Source organism: Camelus dromedarius, chromosome 25 (genome assembly GCF_036321535.1).
Source record: "Camelus dromedarius isolate mCamDro1 chromosome 25, mCamDro1.pat, whole genome shotgun sequence".
NCBI classification, from domain to species: domain Eukaryota; kingdom Metazoa; phylum Chordata; class Mammalia; order Artiodactyla; family Camelidae; genus Camelus; species Camelus dromedarius.
The window spans coordinates 8,418,059-8,441,213 of NC_087460.1; the positions used below are offsets into that span (position 1 = coordinate 8,418,059).

At 46.7% G+C, this 23,155-nt stretch overlaps 1 protein-coding gene across 1 annotated transcript in view; it reads right to left on the minus strand.

Annotated features, from left to right (window-relative positions):
* GRIN2B (glutamate ionotropic receptor NMDA type subunit 2B) overlaps positions 1-23,155 on the minus strand; it is a 377,246-nt gene that overhangs the window by 45,188 nt on the left and 308,903 nt on the right. Inside the window, exons 6-9 of the mRNA XM_031444063.2 lie at positions 5,237-5,439; positions 4,269-4,440; positions 3,623-3,776; positions 215-340 (exon numbers count right to left, since the gene is read on the minus strand). Coding sequence (XP_031299923.1) covers positions 215-340; positions 3,623-3,776; positions 4,269-4,440; positions 5,237-5,439 — 655 coding nt within the window. The remainder of the gene's footprint in view (positions 1-214; positions 341-3,622; positions 3,777-4,268; positions 4,441-5,236; positions 5,440-23,155) is intronic.

The following is a 23,155-nucleotide window of genomic DNA, read 5'->3' on the forward strand; positions in this document are numbered from 1 at the left end:
GCCAGGCTTGAGCCAGGGAGGGGACCTGTAAGTTCAAACTGACATCTTAATTGGGGTCTTTCTAATGGGTCACCAAGGTGGGGGCCTAGAGGGCTGAGGGTTCATTTTCAGAAGTGGGTCGGTCTCAGGAAGGAGGCAGACGGCAGGGCAGGGGCACCGAGGTTCGCAGTGAGAACCGGAGAGCTGTGATGCGCGGTGGGTCAGCTGGCCTTACCTCTGCCATCGGCCAGGCACCTGTTGTACCCTACGGGGCTGAAGTACTCGAAGACGAAGACGGCTACGGCCGAGACGATGAGCAGCATGACGAACATCATCACCCACACGTCGGCGCTGAACGGCTCTGCGGGAGAAGCACAGCGGCGCGGGGGTTACAGTGGGACAGACGGCTTCCCATCGGTTCACCTGCTAATTCACGCCCGAGACACGTGTCTTGGGGAAACAAGCCACGCGTGTGCGTGCCCCTGCAGAGAGCCCGGCCCGGGTTAGGGAGGAGTAAAAGGCCGTGTCTGAGCGTCTCCCTTCCCCTGATGGGCAAGTCAAAGTTAATTTTCTTTCAAACATAGGAGAAGAACAGCCTCTTGCCTGTCCTTTCTCAGACTGTAGAGATAGTTTCTGCCTTTTTTGGACCGCTGTCTGGGTCTTTCAGGAAATGGTGCAGCCAGAAGTACTAGACGAGGAGGGAAAGAGGCATGTTGGACTGGCTCTTGGTTTGCGTTCTCATCTGTGTGGCCACACCACACAGTGGGACCTGGAAGGGCTTTTGCCAATGCTTCCGAGCCTTGTGGCCAAGTTCATGCTCAACAAACTTAGTTATTACTCTTTCAGGCTTGGATTGGTTCAGTAATAATTAGGTACAATGAATAACTCCCTTGCCCCCTTGCCTCGCTTCTCTTAAGCTCTCCAGCCTAGATTTACTTTGTAAACCTGCTTTATTGTGGTGTATTTTACCAGACATCACTAGTGTGTGAGACTATGTCAATGCTAAAAAAAATCTATCAATGCTAAAGAAAAACCTATCCACGTGAAATAGCAGTATCTACAATACTGGGGCTCCAGCAAATGACAAGGGAACATGCTTTGTCTATAATCAATAAAACAACCATAATCTAGTCCCCATCACCAGGTGACAGGGTTGATGGAGCGAGACCAGGCAAGGGAGCAAGACCATTCTACACACGCTGTTTTTAATTTCTTTAATCATTCTTGCTGAATCTCTTCCTGTTGATCTAAATCTCTCTGGCTTAGAGATATCCAGAAATTGAACACGTATTCCAGGAGATATCTCTCTGAAGGCCTTTTTATAGGGTAAAAAGGGACAATCACTATTCGGTCCCGTAATACAATGCTTTCTCAATTGTGTCTCAAAATAGTTCTGGCCTTTTTAGCTGTCATATCACATTGGAAACTCGTAACTAAGTGAATTAAGGTGCTGTTTTCTCCACCTTCCAAATCATTAATAAAGATGAAATTGAAAAGGCGGAAAATGGGCTAGAAATCAGAAAATATTTCCTTACCTTGAAACCGACTTTACTTTTTGAATCTCCTAAGATAATTATAAAAGCCTGGTCACTTAATGAATTTAAAAAGGACCTTGATAAGGCACACATCAACTGTGAAATGCAAAACCGTCCAGCAGCAGCCAGAGAGGTGAGGTAGAAGGTAAAAGTCAAAGCTTGTAGACGGTGGTTAGAGACCCTCTGCAACCCTACCCCGACTTCACTTTGTCCCGGATCAGGGAATATCTGAGTAAAAGCATTGTCTCCATGCTTCCTTTTCTGCCATGAAGCCCAGGGAACTTTCCGTACCCCAAGCGCAGGGAACGTTTGCATTGGTCTTTTCTTACCAATTTAGAAAGTACTTCCATCACTTGGTTCATACAGTCCTTGTAACGGCCCTTTGCACCATGGACCATCATATTCATTTACAGAACAGTAAACTGAGACTGAGAGGGGCCGGGCCTTGCAGGTTCATGCTCAGGAAGAGGCAGGGCTGGGCTGTGAACCAAGGGCCTCTGAGGGCAAAAGTCTGTGCTTTCCCATTGGATCACCACATCTCAGTCTCAGTTCCTGATTTAGGAGCAGAGCTCTGAAATGTCCCCGTAGGTACTAGAACATAGACTCTGAGGGCATCCGTATCTGGGCTTTAGTCCTGGGTCTGTCTGTGACTAGCTGAGAGGCTGCTGGAAAACTGCATGACCTAAGATTCAGCTTCCTAAGCCATAAATTGGGTAGTATAATAGCATCAGTGAAATCATATAACTAGTTTGCACAAAATGCCTATAATTGCATCACATAGTAGGTGTTCAATAAATACTGACTTCTTGCATAACATCCCTGTAATTAACCACTGTCCCAACTCCAAACACACACACACACACAGGGGCATTTCTACATCATTGTACAGCTATACTGATGTGTCACTGGCTCTCTCAGTTCAGAAGTTAAGGTTAGTGCTAGGCTGACAGGGTTGGAGTTACTACGAAGTTTTATTTGTATCTCTTCATGTTCCAATTACCCCGTAAAGGGAAAAAAGCAAATAAAATACATAAAGCTGTGATGAGGATTAATGCATTCGGGGTGCGCAGTCTAATAACATTTCATATAAAATTGGCAGGGCCAGGATTTGCTTCACTTTGAGTAAGAAGGTTAGCTGAGACAGTTGAGTAATTACAGAAAACTCTATGGAGCCTGTAAGTCCACTTCGTAGTGCATTTATTGAATAACCCCCCCTCCCCCCCGGAGCTGAAGGAAGTGTTCAGTTACGACCTATTCTAATAGCTTCACAAGAAAAGTGTTGGTGTCCTTCAGAGAGACTGTGACTGGTCCAAGGGCTTTCAGCTTGTTGATGAGCAAACCAGCTTCCTACCTCCCAGCCCACTGGCCTGTTTTCAAAGTGACATTTTATTTTTCAACCCCTTGCTCTCATAGCCCCTGCAAAAAATATGGGGTATGAGCTCACAAAAGGCCTCATCTAATTAAAATCTTGGCTTTATCTCTCCCGGTCTTATATCATATGGAAGACTTTTAACACATAAGTGATGCTGCAGCGTGAGGTACAGGATCGTATGGGGCAGGATGGGGTGGGCAGGATGAAGAATCAGAGCAGCTTTATCTGGCAAAGCCTCCGAAATTCATGTGAAAATAGAAAACCTTTTTTTTTGGTAGTACTGAGCTAAATTCTTGAAGATAATTGAAAATAAATAGGTATTTGAATGATATCCAGAACTAGGAATTATTAAAGCAGGAAGCAGCTTCAGAGATCAGCTAGTTGAAACGCCTCCTGTGGATGAGGAAGCTGGGTCCCAGGATGGAGCAGGTTTGTTCAAGGTCAAATGATGAGTAGGTGGCAGGAGTGGGACTAAAGGGGGAACCCCTGGTTACCCATCCTGTGTCGTTTTCTTACAGGGTGTCATGCCTTCCTATTTTGTGGGGGTGCTCTTCAGTTTTCATGTTGAAGAATGATCAATTTGGAGGTTCCCAAAATGAGATCCCTGGCTGAGGAAAGATCCTGGCAAGCTAGCTCCTGGCTGAGAGAGCCTGGCCACGGGCTCCCGCACCTGTCCTGCATTCCCTCTCCCTGCGCCCTCGTCCATCTCCTTCACACCTGCAAGCACATCACTCACCTAAGAAGGCAGAAGGTGAGACGGTCCCATTGCTGCGTGACACCATGACACTGATGCCGGTCTCTATGAAGGGCACGGAGAAGTCGACCACCTCCGACCGCTCCTCGTTGATGGTGAGAGAGCCCACCGCCATGTAGGCCCTCTTCATGACCACCTGGGGAGAGAGGTGCAAGGCTGTCGTCAGAACATTCGGGAAGGCGAGGGACTGCCCCAGGGGAGATACTCAGGGCCCGACAGTGCCTTCCTTTGTAGAGTGGGACCAGTAAAATTTCACTCATAGTTGTCCCTCCGCATCCGCGGGGGATTGGTTCCAGGACCTACCTCGGATATAAAAATCTGAGGATGCTTAAATCCCATAGTTAGCCCTCTTTATCTGTGGATTCCACCGACTGCAGACTGTAAACACAGTGCAGGATCCACGTTGCTTGAATCCCCAGATGCAGAACCCGCAGATAAGGAAGGCCCACTGTATATTTATTGAAAAAAATCTGCAGATAAGTTTGCCCATGCGGTTCAAACCCACGTTGTTCTGGGGTCAACTGTACTGCTTTCTATTTTCTAAAATTTGTAAAATGAATTTTTTTTTATATTGAAATGAAACAAAATAAATGAAAAATGGAAATGGCCCTTAATCCCTGACACTCACCTCGCCAATCATACCATTCCAGGTTCCATTGATTTTCTTCCCATGCTTGCCGTTGGTAACCAGGTACAGATCGTAGGTGAACTTCACAGATTTAGAAATTTTCTTAAGGATGTCAATACAGAACCCCTTGCAGCATTTTTTGATGTAACCTGGCTCCTCATCTGTTTTATTTCTAACCAGATAAAGAAACAGAAAAACAAAAACAAGTCTTTATACAGGAGGCAAAATATTACTCTTTGCTGTTAAAGCTTCAGCCACAAAGCAGGGCCCCCTTCATGGCTCAGCACAATTTCCATCAGGCCTGAGTGAGGGAATAAATCAGACCGCAGAACTGCAATAATCTCATTATCTCATTACGTTGGACCATGTTTCCTCATCATTTTTAATGCTTCTATGAAGGATAATATATATTATGAAGGTGCACATATCCTAAAGGTTCAGCTGGATGAATCTTCGTACACTGAACCCATCACGCACCCATTTAACCAGAACCCAGATCCAGATCCAGAAAAGTTACCAGCACCTCAGAAACCTCTTGTTCTCTCTTCCAGTTCCTTCCCACCCTCATCAGAAAGAACCATTACCCTGACTTCTAACAGCATAGATTAGTTTTATCTATTTCCAAAAATGTTTCTAAATCTCTGAATTTCAAGACATGCCGGCTTCTTGAGAAAACACAGTTCAACACCAAAGTAAACTTAAATCTCCACAAACTGGAGGTTCTGGTCATTGAGCCCAGGCGAGGCAGAAGGAAACGATCACATAGTTAGCAGTCATTCTCCCGGGTCCTGGTCTGGACAGAACCAGACCCAGACCACAGGGCTGCCAGAAATCCCATCACTCAACAGTAGTGAAAATCTGACATGGTGCCCAATTCATTCTATGCCTCTGGCCGCAGCCAGGTGCTAACAGCTGTGTCAAATCTGACTATCCCATGCCCCCCAGAGCTGCCAGGAAGGGTGCCATACTCAGAGATGATGCGTTTTTGGCAGGGGACTGTGTTCCTCATGCAGGTGCCACTCAGAGGGTCCACGCTTTCCACAATGACAAACGGGGCCTCCTCCAGCGTTACGATGCTCAGGTGGTCATCCTCCTGCTCTTCGGTCTCAGGACACATTCGGGGCCACACGTAGTACTTCATCTGCAGGGACTTGTCTTTCCACTTCCCCACCTGCACGAGGGTAAGCAAAAGACTCAGAAACCACTGGCGGAGACAGAGTGGCCTCTCCTAGCATCACCCAGGAAGCTGTTCAACAAAGGCCAAAGCGCAGGTATTGTCCATATTGGAGAGAGGAATCCTCCTTAACCACGTGCTTGGGATGAGACTCTGTCCAAATCTAAGACAGGTGATACATTCATTTACTCACCTGCTTACCAAACATTAAAAGAGGACCTCCTATGTGCGGGGCACCCTGCTGAGCCCCGTGGCTCAAAGCAGCATCATTCTGCCCTTCATCAAGCTCACCCTGAGTGGAAGAGTCAGGAACGTAAACAAATGTTTACGGCGCTGTGCGATCAGTGCGAAAACCGAAGCCGGTCCCGAGCTCTGGGAGGGAGCCAGAGCTTCCTGCCTTGAGTGCCTGTTGGTGTTTTCTGCTTCACCGTAACAAGAAGCAGGATGGCGAGAGCAGCAAATAGCTTTGGAAAGGTCAATGGAATGACTAGAGCAAATGAGCCAGGAGGATGTGTTTTGGCTTGTAACAGAGGTCCGGTGGGAAGCCTTGTGGAGAACTGGGTGGATCCGAATTGGAATAAAATGATGAGTCAGGATGAAAGAATATGGACACAGCTTGGCTGGGGGAGGGAGTGAGGTCCGGCTGCTGCTGATGCCACAGGTCAGCACACATCCGCACCTGCCGGGCTGGAGGGAAGCCCCGGGGGGGATCAGATAGGTCTCTCTGAGAGCTGCCACACATGGCAACACGGGCTGTGCACCCCAACCTCACAAACTCCATTCTGAAAGGTGGCTGCCCTGGAATCAGGCACACGGTGGCCCTGCTGTCAATCACCAGGAGAAATGTGTGGGTTCTATTATTTTTTAGAAGAGCCATTCATTCCTGTTTTTATAATAGAAACTGCACGCCTTGTTGGTGGGTTCTTGCTCTTGCTCTGTCGTTGAGTTTAGTGAAGAAAGAGGGAGCACCTTTTAATTTTCTATAACCAAACATCTTCAATTATCACCAGGAATTGTGGGCTGCGAGCTTCTGTGATTTCTCAGTCTATAACATCCTCCACGCAGCAACGCCAATCAGTAGCACAGGTGAGGCACCAGGACTACAAAACTACTTCGCTTATTAACGACAAAACTCAACAAGGAGCAACAAATGGGCGGTACTCCATGCATTTTCAAGCAAACAGACTCAGATCTCCATGTCAACACAAAACCAAAATTCCTTCCTTTGTTTCTGCCTTTGTCTACACCTCGGTTTCTGCCCAGGCCTCCCCAGGTTGGTCTGCACCTCCCCCAGCCTGTCTGGTAGGTGCTGCCTCCTTCCCAGCCCACAAGAGGCCTGCACAGTCACTCCTGTGTCACTGTAACACGGGCAGTGGCGTGGTAGCCTGCACTATCTTGTTCGGCCTTAACTTTGATGCTAGTTAGGTTTCTTCCAAGTGTGTAAGTCGTATTTCACATCTGTGTTCAGGATTCCACACTGAAGCAAACGTTTGCTTTCCTTTATCTATGAACACTCTCCTCCGTATGGTCGGCCCTGATTTTGGTGCAGGTCTGATTCTCTTCACATTGCTAAGACTACTTATTTCTAAAACAAAAATGTCCAAATAGCTTCACAGCCAAGTGGAGATATGAAAGTCTTCAACCTGTGATTTGGGGAAGATGGAGCTTGGGGAAGGGAAGACCAGCCCTGGGGGCCGGTGATGTCGGCTCATGTCCATCTCCAAGCAGCCCCAGTTACCCCAATGGCTAAACTGACACTATTTTCTGCATGTTTAATTATGTGAAAAAGGTTGGGAAGCCCTAAAGCACCTATTTTCATTTATGTTTTCACTGCTACCATCTTCCCCCAACAGTCTCTTTGAGTCTTTTTCTTTTAAATCCAAATGTATTCTCTTCCATCTTTATTGCTACTAGCCGAGCCCTGCAGTCCAGCAGCCCATTCTGGGATTACTTCTGGCACCCTCAAATCTCACACAAGTTTCCCCCTGGAGTCCACTGTGGGCACTGCTGCCGGATGGCTCTTCCTAAAACATCACTTCATCATGTATGTAATCCCTATTCAGAAAGTTCAACCACCTCGCACCACCCTCAGGACTGCGTCCAAACTGCTCACCTAGATGGTCAAGGTTTGTGCACTGGGCCTTATCCACCCTGATAACAGTCCACTTCACTATTTTGAAACATGAAACCTTTGTTAAAGGCGGATAAGAAAGCTGTCAGTTTTGGAAGCTAACATGGGTTGACCAGGAACAGGTTTCAACACTCTAGCTGCATTTTCTTTCCCGGTAGCATTACTACATCTGTGAAACAAAGGTGCTGTAGATGTAGCATTTTGGCAAAGTTTTTTCACGAAACTTGTGAACAAGATGGAACATAATATAGATCACTGTATACGTGATACATTTGAAAGGAGTTTAAAATCCGTATCCTAAGAGGGAAAAAAAAAAGATTGTTTAATGAATCAATGCCAACACCCAGGTCTCCAGTGACACGTCAGGGGACTCTGTTCTTGGAAGTGGCCTGTATTGTGTTTCAGAAAACGAAATAGAAGTCATGCTCATAAAACTGCAGATAATAACACAAACCAGAAAGGATAAAAGATATACTGCATTGTAGAATCAAGGTTGGAAGCCATATGAATTAATTGGAATAATGGACTGAACGAAATGGGATAAAATTCAACAATGTTTATACTTAATGTCTGGCATTTAGGTTTCTTTTAAAGCAATTGCACAGTATTGAAAAAGAGCTACTGCAATGAACAGCAGTCTCCGCAAGCAATTGCAATGACAAATGGTAAACTGACAGACTCGCAGCCTCTAGCACACGCGGTGAGGGGAGGGCAGCGATGACCCCGCTCTGCTCTGTGTTCCGCATACCGCAGTTGGAAAGCTAGGTTCTGATCCTATAACCTTATGGCCAACTGATTTTTATTTACTATATCGTTCCCATTTCCCCGGCAATAGTCTGTTCACGCAGTCTCCTCTAGGACACTCTTTCCTAGCTTCCTGTCAAGCTGGCTCGAACACGTCCTTGCTTCCCTTCGATGCAATCCGCCCGACACCAATTTCACACCAGTTCTGCGCCAGGCACTGGGCTATGCACTACAGGTAACAGTGCCAGGCAATGTGTATTGAAGGCTTAGTATGTGCGAGGCACCAAACACATCCAGTAATCTCATGAATCATCCCAGCAAGCTTGTGAGATGGGGGCTGCTTTATTTACTGTCTCGTTTTACAGATGAGAACAGAGGGCGCTGATGACTTGCTCATGGTCTCAGGTTAAGTGAGCACAGTGTCTGGACCTGAAGCTGAACAGCCTGGCCCCGGAGCCTGGGCGCCCACCCCCCGCACAGCACTGTTCCTCCGACAGCGAAGGAGTAGGACTGGGTCCCTCTCCTCCAGTCTCGTGGGGAAAGACACTATCTAGTGACAGTAATATCAAGCCAGGCTTTGGGAACTACCCTAATACAAGGTATACAAAATTACTCTGGGATTCAGAGTAGAAGTGACTATTTCTGAAAGGGTCAGGGAAAGGCTGGACCGTGACCCTTATTCAGGCTGGGCCTTGCAGTGTTAAGTGACAGCTCCGTAGGGGAGGGGTAGTTCACCAGCTGAGGTAAGAGCAACGGCAAAGGTGCAGAGCCCTACGGCTGCTCGGTGACAGACCAAGGACATGCTATGAACGTCCTTCACAGCTGAAAGGTGCGACCCGTGGGGAGAGCTGGTCCAGCTCAGCTCTCTTCCTCAGTGACCTGCTCCCTCCAGCCAGAAGATGCCCATTACTCTGGAGAGCCAGCTGGACTGTGCTCTGCTCTTCCCATGTCACCATGAAACCGGCAAACACGACAGACAGGCTTCCTCTCCCCAACCCTGCCCCCAGTGTGAGCATCTACCGCTCGCCACTGCCCAGAATAGACAAGTCACTCATCATTTCATGCTATTTACTACCTCATTTAGAGACTTTTTAGGTGTCTTGTCTCCTAACTAAATTCTGAACGTGTCCTTAAGTACTTCTGTGATCATGGACAAATTTCTGTAACTCTCTGAGTCTCAGTTTTCACATCTGTAAAATAGGGAGTGATTTCTACGGTGTGTTATACACAATCTCATGATCCCAGGATCTTTTCAGGACAGATGCTCCCTACTACGTTTCCATTGGATTGGAGCCCAGTAAAAGGTGTGCCTTGTGGTTATTTTCTGAAGGGAGGGAAGTATCAGATTTGTTTAAACAGATTTGTTTAGCTTGTCTTAAAGTCATAGTTCTTTTTTTATTGTTTCTTTGAGGATGATTATTGTGGGAAGGTAAGTTAACAAATTTCTTCAGGACTGAGGAGACAAAGGTTTGGGAAAAAAAACCCCCACAACTCTGCTGTGACTATCAGATTCACACACCAATACACAGTGCTCATATTAAAGAAGACATTTAGTCACCACGAATTAGTTACTTTAACCTCTTTGTGAAGCAAGACAGTTAGAAACAAGTGAACAACTAAAATTAAATAAGGCTGATTTATGTAGGAGAATAAGGTATGTTTCAAGCAATTCTTTAAGGGGGAGACAGTACGGTGAAAATACTATAAATGGGAAAGTTTGAAAGGGTGATAAAGAATAGCAAAGAGAGAAAGAGAAGCCTGAGCTCCTGAAAGGAAAAATCTCGAATTCTTCCCTAGGCTGTCTGAACCGGCGTGAGTGTGTAATGTTGGAAATGCAGAGAGCAGTAGGAAGGGAGGTTAGTGGAACATATTTCAGAGAAAATCCAGCGAGAAAAACTGAATGAAGAATTTATAGTCAAGAGTAAAATGTGTTCAGGAAAAAGAAAAACCGTATGAAATAACGAAGAAAACGTCGGGGAAGCGCTCTGAATTCCTTAGGGGGGAGCACTCAGCACATGTCATTTCTACAAGCACATTTCACAGCGCCTGTCTATAAAACATACAGCTCCCTGCCACACTAACATTTTAAAAGATCTCTTGAGAACTGAAATCATCTTTCTCAAGAGAAAAAAAAAATCTCTAATTAGTTTTGTCAGGAAAACATGGAGTTGGTTTTAGGGTTTCTGGTTGGTTCTTGCAGGACAAGCTGAACACCTGTTCAGCTGGGGTTTCTCCTCAGAAGGAGGTCTACCTCACAGACCTACAGCATATGATCCCATAGCCTTCCCTCATGAAAATTCTAGAACCAATCTGGTGATTTTAGATTTCACAGTCTCCCCTCTGCTAACAGACTCCCCCCACCTAGCAGTGAAGCTGGCACCAGTCAGCACCCTAGGACACACAGGGACACACTCCTTCTGGGAGCCCCAGGGTCTGTCTCTTAGGGGAACGTGTCCCCGAAGAGAAGGGAGGGGGACCCGGGCAGGGCACGGCTGTGGTGACTGCTGCCACAGTCCTTGCACAGGGGGCAGAGGACATCGCTCTCCCCAGGCTGCCTCTCTCATCTGCACACAAAGTCATTTTATTCAAGATTCTGGAACCAAAGCACTTATTAGAGCCACTTTAGGCGTCAAAGGTTATTTTTCCTAAATCAAAGCATTTTTGTTTCTTGCTGGAGATGACATCTGGATCTAATGCTAAATGCTTGCTGCTTATTTGAAGCCTTCATCTGACTGTTAAAATGCAAAATTTAAAACTACATGTAATTTCCTGGCGTGAGCAGAAGGGACAGGCAGAGCTTCTGCCAGGCACCCCAGATCTGCACTCCATCCCGTCCCAAAGTGGTGCCAGTCAGGCAGCTATCGTGGCCATGGTGGGGGGGGGTACTGCCCCTGGACTGAGGTCTGAGGTGCCTAACAGAAGAGAAGTCTGAGGATTTCTCCTCCCTCAAAGCCACACATCTTAGCTTTAAAGGTTAAGTGTCTGACAGCGCTTCATTTTGCTCAATCTTTTTTTTTTTTCCTGTATCCATCTCTCCCCTCCCTCCCTTGTAACCAAAGGGACATCCTGGTGTACAGCCATCCATTCACAATATTCATACCAAATACAAACACAAAGGTATGAAGAAGAGGATACGTGAGTACATATGTATGTATGTGTTTTTCCAAAATTGGAGCATAGTATACACATCTCTGCAACTTGCTTTTTCTACTTAATTGTACATCATGGGCGTCCTTCCAACTCAACAACTCAGACCTCAGTCCTTTTCACAGCTGCACTGTAGTCCACAATAAGAATGCGCCTCGATTCAGTCACCCCCGTTGATAAACATTTACGATGTTTCCCCCCAGATGTAACTGAAACACATGATACATATCTTGGTAATTCCAAAGCATCAATTCCCAGCAATGAAAAGGCAGAATGAAAGGAATTTTGTGTTTTCAAATGTTCTCGATGTTGCCAAAATACTTTACCAAAGGTTTAGAGCGACTGCAACTCCCATCAGCAGAGCACAAGGGAGCGCCTTGCTCACGCTCCGACCAGCACCAGGCTTTTATCGCTACTAAACGTTCGCCGGTCCGAGGAATGAAAAACGGTATCTAATTGCTCTAACTTTCACCTCCTTGAGTCTCGGGGAGCGAGCGCACCCCGCACATCTGTCAGCCACTTCGGCTTCCCTCTTTCACCCTCTAGCCGCATCCTGCACCCATTTTCCACTGAATTGTTTGTCTTTCTTCTCTCTTCTCAGGGACTCGGTGTGACAGTAACCCTTTATCCGTCAGCTATGCTTGAAATAGCCTTCTCACACTAAGATTTGTGTTTTGTCTGTTTTTGATATTTTTTTAATGCACAAAACTTATTTTTTTGAAGTAAAATATGTCTCCTTTTATATGGAACATTTGGTCTCCTACCTTTACTTAAAAAAAAATCTACCCCACTCACAGTGGTTTTTTTTGATGTTTGGAAGTGTTATTTGCAATACTAATTTAAACACAGAGCTAGGAATAAACACTAAAAAACTAAGGTTCTAGAACGAAATGTGTATGTTATAAACCTTGACAATGGAAAATAAAATAAAATGCACTAAAAGTCAGGGGATGGGAAGAAATATAGAAGCCCTGATTTGTTTCAGGTGTGTCTCTAGAACATAGCATACAGTTGGCTTTTGTCTTTTGTAAGCCAGGCTGAAAGTCCTTTTGCCTTAATACCTAAATTTTGCTCTTTTATATTAATTAATAAATGTATTTGGCTTTGTAATATTTTGATCTTTACTGTTTTTTACTTATTTTTAAGTATAGTTGATTTACAATATTGCACTAGTTTCCAGTGTACAGCAAAGTGATTCAGTTACATTTTTTCAGATTATACTCCATTATAGGTTACTGCAAAATATTGAATATAATTCCCTGTGCTCTACAGTATAAACTTGTTGCTTATCTATTTTCTGCATTGTGGTGTGTATCTGTTAATCCCATACTTCTAATTTGTCCCTCCTTCCCTCCCTCTCCCCTTTGGTAACCATAAGTTTGTTTTCTATGTCTTTTCACAGCGTTCTTTGTTCTGACTTTTGCACAGAGATATTTTTACACTGTGTGCAGCTTTGCTTTCTGAGCTGCTTGGTTTTCCATCCATCAGCCCTGTCTGTGTCTCTCAAATGCTCTGCATCCTTCGAAGTCCTTCTCAGGCCTCAGTGCCACCACGATGCTGTCCCTGGCCACCACCGCCCAGAAAGAAAGGTCTCTTTGATCTTCCGTAAGAATTTTGTGGGTCAACTGCTCCCTTTGGCTATTACACTAAAATGTTAGCTATAGTTTGATACACAAAATCCTGTCTCTGCCCGTGTCCTTCAGCACTCGAGGGCAGACACTGTATTATTTACCTCTTTCTGTCCCTTGTACTGGCATGAACAAGTGTGTTCTTGGTGCATTAGTGACTCACGTCGCTGGGGAAGGAATGCTGCACACCCTGCAGAAGGCCCCCGCAAGGGAGCCCTCCAGCGCGCCTCCCTGCGAAGCAGCCGGCGGCAAGGCCGCCCTGCACACCGCCCCTCGAGTCGCCTCTGGACTCTAGAGTCGCCCTGGACAGACTCAGCTCCACGAGGACGGAGGTACATACGAGGGCACGGTCTGCTCACCTCTCCCAATCACGTGCATATTCGGTGTCGTCCAGATTTAGAAAGCTAGCATTTAGAAAGATGTGTTAGAAAATATTTCCCATGTTCAAATTTGATCCGTGACTGCCTTCACCTTTTACTGCTTTGACACTCACTGAGCTGGGGACGGTGGTTCTGGGCACACACGCTGAAGGGAGGCCTGTCCAGCCCCTCTTGCCTGGCACCTATGCGGGTCTCCCAGTGACACTGAGACATCACTTGTCGTCTCTGGCTGACCCCAGCCTCCCCGAGAGAGCCTGGGGCTCCCTGGGGGTTGTGCAGGCAAGCGGCTGCGGCTGGCATCGCGCTCTGAGTGATCCCTGTCTCCTCGGTCCCTCCCTCCATCCCCCCTGCTCTGGGGAGCGATGGAATGGGACGGTGTCAAGCTGGGAGAGAATCTGGGGCCAGGAATGGAGGTGCTGACTCCCTGGGCACCAGAGGACAGGTTCAGCCCTTTCAGATAAAGCCCTGAACGGAGATGCGATGATGTTCGCGTCCCTGCGGCTACTTATGGGCCAGGCCCCGAGCCAGGCACTTCGCACAGAGCTGTGCGTTCCGCTGTCACTGACCCTCAAAAAGGGGATATTGCTATGCCCACAGTATAGACAGAAAAACTGCGGCTCACTGAGGGTCCAGGTGAGATCCCTGATCCGTCTGACTCTAGAAGCCCGTGTTTCCCGCATTGTGCCATGTCGCCAAGAGGATATTTCTGACCTCTTTATTCCTCGATTACTGTGATCCGAGAGAAGAGAGGACTCTGTTTCAGCTCCACAGCCTCCCACCCTCATCTCAGCCTCCCAGAAACTGTGACCGATGGTGGTGTCTAAAGGCTTCATGAGAAGTATCCACTGAAGGCCGGCGGGGGGGTGGGCAACAGGCAGGATGGTAGCAGGTGGCAGGAGGAGGCAGGGCACAGACAAGCTGTGTGACCTTTGGTGAGTGATTTTATCTCTGTGCCTGGCACATGTTAGTTTTATGCACGTAGTATTTGCTATTTTTCTCCTCCCTCTCCCCCTGCTCGCCACGACTGTTACTCCTACTACTGATAGCATCCGGGCAGCTTCCCCGTGGGCCTACCTTCCTCCCAGAAACATGGCTTCCCCTTTGCAAGTGGCAAGGGGGAAATGCTGAACCAACTCCAAGTTCTCAAAGTCCTAACTCAGTTTGTTTCAAACTGTCAGAGTAAACCTCACACAGTTCTTTTGGTTACATGCCATATTTTCATTCGGGTGCAAATGAAAACAGAATTCATAAGAGTGAAAATGCTATGACCCTTCTAGTATTTACCAATGGCCTTGAATCCAAAGAATGACATTAGCCAGGTGCTCCTCTCCCACAACCGCCTCCCTGGGACAAGATGGGTATTTTAGAAAGGGTAGTAAATTCTTTTAGGTCAGAGCATATTGTAAAGTAATTTACTAAACAGGCTCAAATAGACTGAAATACTCGGAATGTTTTCCTGAAGTATCTGATGCCTTCTTGGCCCAAGGGTTCAAAACCTCCCAGGCCAACTCCCCATCCTCAGGTCTATTCTGGGACTTAGAGGAGCTCAAGTTACTGAGAGCTGAGCTCCACTTTCTCCCTGATCCACTTTTTTCCAAAAAAGGCCCTTCTTCTTGAACATCAAAACTGAGGCTTGAGCCATCCTCTGGGACTGCGGGACCAGGCAAAGATCTCTCAAACTTAAACAGCACCAAATCTTGCCTCACCTCCTCCGAATCGACTTCCTCCTACACTGGGGGCTCTTAGATGTGTGTGCAACATGCCCAAGGCTTTGGTTGCTCCAGAACCCGGCTCAGCAGGGTTGCTGACTTACTGACTGATGGACGAGGTGGTGTTACAATCTGCTTTTGGGGGCTGGGCCACAGGTTTTGATCATGGACACTACTCATCACCAGGTTTCCTTCTCATTACTGCCTTTATCCTCAGGTGACAAGCTGGAAGTGTAGAGTACAGGCGTGTAATGCTGGCCCAGGTGACCGTGACTTCCTGGATGTGAGCGGTGGCTTGGTAAGGTCTTCCCCGGTATTTACATATGTGTAGGATGTATGCACACATGCATGTATATACATGTGCCTTCATTCACACTCCCTCCACTACTTCATTCTCATTTGTCATCTTAATTAAATGCATGGGCTTTGAAGTCAGAAGGGCCTAAGCTGAGTCCTGGCTTCGGTTGGGTGTGACTCTGGGCAAGTTACCCAGCCTTTTAAATTCTGTGTTGTGGATACCTGCTGTTCCGTCTACCCATTGGGCATCCTCTGCCTGACCCCCTAACTCACTCTCTCCCCCGACCCCTTTGCTTGTTAGCTCAGTCTCCCTTTTTGTGAACTGCTCCTTCCTCAACTCCAACCACATGGTTCTTTGAGAGTTTCCATGTTATTGTATCTCCCAGTCCATCCTCTGGCCCAGCTACAGCTGAATGCTTGAGGGGTGGGCACCTGACTGGCTGGGTCAAATCCTTGCGATTTTTGGCCTTAGGAACATAAAGAGTGTTAAGTCAGTCTTTCCCCAATAGCACAAGCTATAACATGTAAAAATCAGAAGCTGTGGGCAGCCATGGTTCGTACCCTAGGAGAAAATTGGTCAGCGGAGGGAGAGAAGAATGAAGCCAGTGGCCAGAGGAAGTACATACAAGTGAGAGTGAGCAGGACACACAGGCTTGTCAGAGTCCTGGAGACACAGCCACGTTCCCAGTGTGGGCGCTGGTGAGGCAAGCCAGGATCCTTATAATAAATTTGCCTTTTGCTTAAGCTCATTCAAGTTGGGTGTTTATTCTTTATAATCCAAACAGCCCTCATAATGCACTGTTTATAAACTCATCTATAAATGGCAAATAGATAATAACTGTAACTATCTTCATGGGGTTTTGATTAAATCAAATGAAATAATGTATCTAAAATGCTTTGTAAAATGCCTGGAATGTGGTGAGCCCTGAGTAAACGGTGGTGGTGGTGGTATCACCCCACTTCTGTGAACATCTCAGGGGCCAGGAAGTAGGCTGGGTCACCGGTGACGGGCAGAGCCCGCAGACATTCCTAAATAAGCACCTCCTGCGCGGGGCCAAGGAGGGCAGAAGTGGGAGGTGTCCATGCAGGTTCGGGCCCTCCCACAAGTCCCTCTCCAGGATTAAGAGCCCACAGCAGAGGGTTCCTGTAAGAGCCCTATACGGGGGTTTCAAAAGCCAAGCAAGGGGAATAGGCAGGGTTTGAGTCCTGGTGTTCTAATACCAGACTCTGCTTTTTGCCACGCCTCTATATTGCCTCAAATATCGGATAAGCATGTAAGAACAGAATCAGGCATGGGGCAATGATTCTCAATAAATGCTGACCCAGAACAGCCCACCTGTTCTGTTCTCCTTAGGCAGCCTTGGGCCTGCCATAGCATTAGCGGGCCTAGAGGTCCAGAGCAGCAGCGGCAAGAAAGACACGCAGTGGGAACTGTGCCACCACCCACAAGGCACCGTGTCATCGTGGAAGACCTCTGGGAGCCAGAGACGATTAGACCGCTCCTTCAGACAATGCTTACTGCACTGATCCTGGCTCGCTCTGCCCTCTGCCTCCTGATGAGTTTCATCACATCCTCCATCATGATCCTTCTCTGAATTTTAAATGTATTTCATGTTTAAAGACAAGGTTATTTGAAAATATGCAAGAATCTACCTATAAGTCTTAGACACACTAGGCTGGCACCTTTATCAAGTACACCTCAGGACACTAAGAAAAATGATGCAAAGTGTTGCACACTGAGTAAACCAACCAAACAAGCAAAATCAGGTTCACAGGCAGATCTTTAGGGGCTAAGAGAAACGGCCAAGCCTGGAGCAGGACCTCGTCAGGTGAGACTGTGGAGAGCTGTTTTCAGCCCTGCGGGGTGCCCCTGCACGAGGGCCAGAAAGCAAGTAATGGGAGGGATTCTGCAAAAGGAACACATTGCATCAGTATAATGACAGTGTTTTCCAGACCACAAATCTGAATGTAAACTCCGACGATTATGAATGTGTTTTCAGGGACAATGAAGCAGCACCCAGGAAATCCAAGGCATAAGGGTGTGAACTTATATGGAAAGAAACAAGGCATAAACATCTGAAAAGGCACATAAAAATAACTGAGACAATAAAGGAGCACAAATAGAAGAGGTCAAAGTCATTGAAAATGTATTAAAATTTAAAAAGACTAGGCCGCAGAAAAAAGAAAAAAATCATGAAGACGTTTGTCCCTTGTAGAATTCACAGAACAGTGCTCTCACACCTCGCTGAGGCCATGCAAAAGAGGGCTAAGTCCCTACTAAGAACACTCTAAAACGGCCCCGGGCCTCCCACCTCTCCTTAGCCAGAAAAAGTCCATTTTGTGGACAAGCATTTTCCAGAATGTTCTGAACGATGCTACCCCAAACTAGGATATCCAAAGCCATTCGTTTTCTCACTGAAACGCCTTCCCGTAGCTTCACAGCGTAGCGGTGGCGGGAAAGGCCCTCACCCTGGCCTCTACTCTCACATATTCTCTCTCTTGCCTGGATTTCTGGATCACTCCTAGCTGGTGCCCCCACCTCCAGGCTCCGCTTCCTCCAGTTCATCCTCTGCTTGGTCTCAGAGTGGCTTCTTACAATGCAGATCTGACCCCATCCCCACTCCTCTTCAAGCCTGTCAGTGCCTCCTCACTCACCTACAGAAAGGCATTCAAAGTCCCTGGAAGAGCACACATTTGTTCCCCATACTTCCCCTTCATTTTCCCGTTCCCACCCTCCCTCCCTCCCTCTTCTATTCTCTCTCTCTGTCTTTCTTGCCTTCCTGCTTTCTCTTTGGCTTATCCCTTCAGGATTCCTAGCCTTCAGCTCTAGCTGATAATCACACACTACACTCTTTCTTGCCTAATGCATGCCGTAATTGTCTATTTTAAACCCCTGCCCTTCTGGATGGCACCCACTGAACCTTTAGGATTCCGCTCCTATGGTTTCAGGAAGCCTTTCCTCATCACGCCCCCAGGCTGGGTTAAAGGGTTAGCTATTCTTCTTCGGTACGCTGAGCAAATCTCAAATCACTGCACTTGCCGTAGGATGCTATATTTAGTTGCTTATGGGTCTGGTCTGCTCCAGTAGACTAGGAATTCCTCAGTGGCGGAGACTGAATATTATTTCTTTTTCCCGAATGCCCAGCATAGGGGACAGTACCGCAGCGGGCACTCGTAAAAGTCGGTGAACAAATGAGTGAATGAGATTTAAAAGGAAACCCTGCTCTTGGCAGCTATTAATGGATAACGGTGATTCTACCAATAACGTTAACTAATATTTATTGAGCATTTGCTATGTGTCAGGGACCATGCTAAGCAATGCACATGCATTATCAAATTTAATTCTCAGTACAGTCTCATAAGGCAGATACTGTCTTTATACTCATTTATGGTACGTTACTATATTAATGGTACCCAGTAAAACATATGTCTCGGTAACCACACCCTTGTGACTTGCTTTGACCAAAAGAACAGCAAAAAATGTGACACATGTAGAGACTTGATGAGTGACAGGGCAAAGGGCCCTGACTTCTTGGAATGTTGCTGACAACTCTGAAGACACTTGGGTCAGCCTCCTTGAGGATGAGCCAACCTGCCTAATGAGGTCTGGCTGATAGTGAGTACCAAGAGCTAGACACAGGAGTGAAGCCATTTTGGATCTCCCACCCTCAGCTGAGCCACCAGGTGACTGCGTCAGATGAGTGGCCCCAAGTGAGACCCACCCAAGAACCATGCAGCTTATCCCAACTCCAACTGCCCCCAAAGAATGACAAGTAATCAAATGGTGGTTGTCTCAGGTCACTAAGTTTGGGGCCGGTCATTACACAGCAGAGGGTAACTGAAATATATCCACCTTGGGAAGAGGCTACACATAGCAGGCAAAACCAATGAAGAAGATAAGAAGCAAGAAGAAAGGCAGAGATAGAATTAAAAGAAAAAATAGCACAGAGTTCTTTAGAGCTCTTTAATATAAGTAAGTGCAGTGCTGATGTAAGTCCTTCTTAACTGTAGTACTGCTGTAATAATGCTAAACCCAGCTTTGGAAGTCCTGGGTTTCAGGCCCAGCCCTACCACTGACAAGCCCTGTGAATGTGACAAGTCACTTAACCTCTTGGAATCTGAGTTTCTTTATCAGCAAAGTGGGGAGATATGTACGTGTGTATGTATGTATGCCAACACATAGATTCTACTTCTATTAATTTCACAGGGCTGCTAGCATAATCCAATGTACATAAAATTGTCCAAACGAAAATAATAATGTTATTGAAATTAGTTAATAACTTTGGCTCCACAACAATTGCTAACAGTTTACCCACGAACCAACAAAAGCGGGTGGAACAGTGAGGGAGGATGCTATGGAATGGGAAATTCAGAAGTCAAACTGTCATCATGTTTCCCAGTATCAAGTCATGTTTCTCTAATAGGTATTTCAACACCTTTAGTACCAGTGGTATCTTATCAATTTCTGGTACAAGGTGCTCCTGGGACAGCTTGTATAACACCTCCCCCCCGCCCAGTGCTCATAATCTACTTTCACATCATCCACTAAAGGTCAGGGGGATATCTGGTCTCAAAGCAAGAGCACTCGGACAGGAGTGTGAAGACTTGGTCAGGCTTGGCCTCTAACCAACGGTGGGACCTTGTCCCTTAACCTTCCTGAGCCTGGTTCTCTATCTGTAAAATACGAGGGTAAAACATTTACCAAATCTCCCCCATAGGGGTTTGAGAGCATCAAATGTGATAACGTGTGTGGAAATGTCTTGAAACTAACTAGTCCCTGCACAAGGTCAAGGCAGCATCGAGCAGAAAACCCACAATGTTTAGAGGTGTTTCTGTAGAGGTGTTTATACTGGTGACATGGCGGACACCAGGCTAAGTGGTAGGTTTTGCAGGAGAAAAGTGGGGAAGCTGACATTCTGAGATATGAGGTAATTTGCCTGTGGTCGCATAATTAATAAATGGCTCAAGTGGATTCAAATCCTTATCTGCCTCCCTCCAAAGCCTGGGCTTCTCATATAGTTCTGGGCAGCCTCCAAATGGAAACTCCTCAGCCCTGTAGGAAAGCAAAATCATTGGCCAGGTAGTTTACCATTAAACGGGGTCACCAGCTTGTGTCTAAAGAAACAGATGATTAAAAAAAGTGCTGGGGGAGAAAAGGCCTGTTTACAAACACAGCTTAATTAATTCATCAACTCAGAGGAGGCGGGAGAGGCGGGTTTCCACACTCTTGACACCGAGGATTAATTATCCGAGAGGCACCAGTCTCTGGCCCTCGACTCCCGTCCAGAGCACATGGTGGAATCAAATTACTAAATTGCCTCAGTGCCCCTCACCTTAACTAAATTGCCTGTCAACCTAAATAAAGCCATTTGACTGAAAAAAATAAAAAGCCCCCTCATTGAGAATGACAACCAAATTGAAAAGGAGCCACCAACTAAAGCTTTAAGTACAGTCCAGAAAAGAAAGTAGCTCCCAGTGTTTCTAGTTCAAGTTACAAAGGGTCAGAATAAAATCAAAGAATCAAAGTGACATTAGATTACACCCCACGAGCACTTGGAAATCCAATTCTGTCCCTAGTAAGGGAAGTACGATGGGCACCCTGTAATTCCTGCCAGGCAGTGCCACCACCTTCACTTCTGCTGTCTTCATGGTGACGATGGAAGTGTGTTTGGGAAAAGTCAAAGCACCCAGACGACTGCCTCATTTTCTTCTTTGTTTTGCATATTTGAAAGAAAAAGGATTATTTAGGAAAGAGAGAGTACTGTTCTCATCTGAGTTACTGTAAATATAAAGTACAGCCATCCCTTGATATCCACTGGGTATTGGTTCCAGGATCACCCCTCCTTGTCCTCCCTGCCCCCTGGAAGATACCAAAATCCAGGGGTGCTCAGATGCTCAGGTCCCTTACGGGAAATGACGTAGTACAGTCAGCTCTCGTGGCCTCGGATATGGAGGGCCAACTGTATACGTGAACTCTGTTGGGATCCCAACAAAACAGGGTTGGGCCAGCCTAGGCGAATAAAAAATGTGGAGTCAATATTAAATGAAATGTGTACCGTTTCAGTTCTCGCATGACTTGATGAATCAAAGTCACTTTCCAGGAATGGGTCCCTGCTCTGCTTCCAGAGCTAACATTTCCTAGGGCTCCTAGGACACTCCTAATTCCTTGTCTATGCATTTATCAGTGCATTTCTGTGCATTCGGCAGTTGTTTGGGACTTGTCCTCTGCCTAATTAAGCAGAGGAAGTTAATGAGGTGTGAAGTGACTTTGTGCCACCCGGTAAGTAGATTACAAAGTGCGTGGAGGGAAGTAAGTGAGGGGTCAGGGCAGAGGGTCAAGTGAGGCTGGAGGGTTGGGTCTGGGCAGAGGGTGGAGGGACAGAGACTAGGCAAGATTCCACAGGATTGCGGGGAGGGTCAATGTAGACTCAGATCTGGATGTGATCTAGAGAGATTCAGTGATTTTCAACCAGGCTGTATATTAGAACCACCTGTGAAGCTATTACAATGCTGATTCCTGGGCCCTGTCTCCAACCAATTATATTGGAATTGCAGGATGTAGTCTAACCAACAGTATTATTAAAATCTGTCCAGGTGATTCTCATGGGCAGCAAGGATTGAGAACCACTCATCTACGGTGATCTCTTCATTTTACTAACTAACATGGAGAAGCGAAAGAGAGAGCTAGCGGGGGCCAGCGGAGGCCAGCGGGGGCCTGCGGGGGACAGTGGCATCAGGTGACATCTCACTGAGTTGCCCGGACCAGCTTCCCGCTTCACCCAGAGCTTTCATCTGCTCTGTGGGAAAGGGATCGCTCACTGCTGGGGTCCTTCACCTTGTCCGGCTGTCACCCCTGGGCATGTTTGTAGATTCCTTCATTACCATGGAAGGAGGCTGAAGGAATTCAGACCAGTGGTTGTCCAAGTGTGGCCCCCACACCAGCAGCCTAGCATCACTTGGGAGCTTGTTAGAAATGCAGATTCTCAGGCTTCACTCCAGACCCAGTGTATCAGCAACTGTGGGGGTGGGACCCAGACATCTGGGTTTCAACAAGCCTGAGGCACACCAAAGTTTGAGAATCACTGGTTTAGACCATCACTATTCAGCAATGCGTCTTTAGAGGCAGGAAGCAGAGTGGGTGGTGATGGTGGTAAGACGTTCATGAGGACCCTGGACCCCGCAACTGAGGATGAAGGGAGGTAGGGTTTTCTCTGGAGGAATCAAGGACCACAGGGTGAACCTTATCCCCATCTACAATGAGGATTTTAATATTTGTCACAGGTCACCTGCCTGACTACAGCTCACTGGTGGAAATAAAATGCCTTTTCTTCCCTTGAAGAGATCTGATGCCAAACTGATACATTCCTGCTTTGATCAAGTTCCATTTTTTGCCTACAATTCAGTACCCTACCTGGTCTTAACATTAATATTTCTATTGTCAACTTTTGATTGTGTTTCATAATAGATAATAAGAAAATGCATATAATAGTAAAAAGATAATCAATGTTTTATTTGCTGGCAGAATGTATTCACAACTCATCCCCAGCCAGTGGCACAAGCACCCACCCCCAAACCCACCCCCACTTGTTTCACGCTCTCGCTTGGCTCAGGGCCCTTCTCAGCGCCTACCACACAGCCGTTGACAAGAGGAATGTGCTGAGATGATGGAAGAGCTGG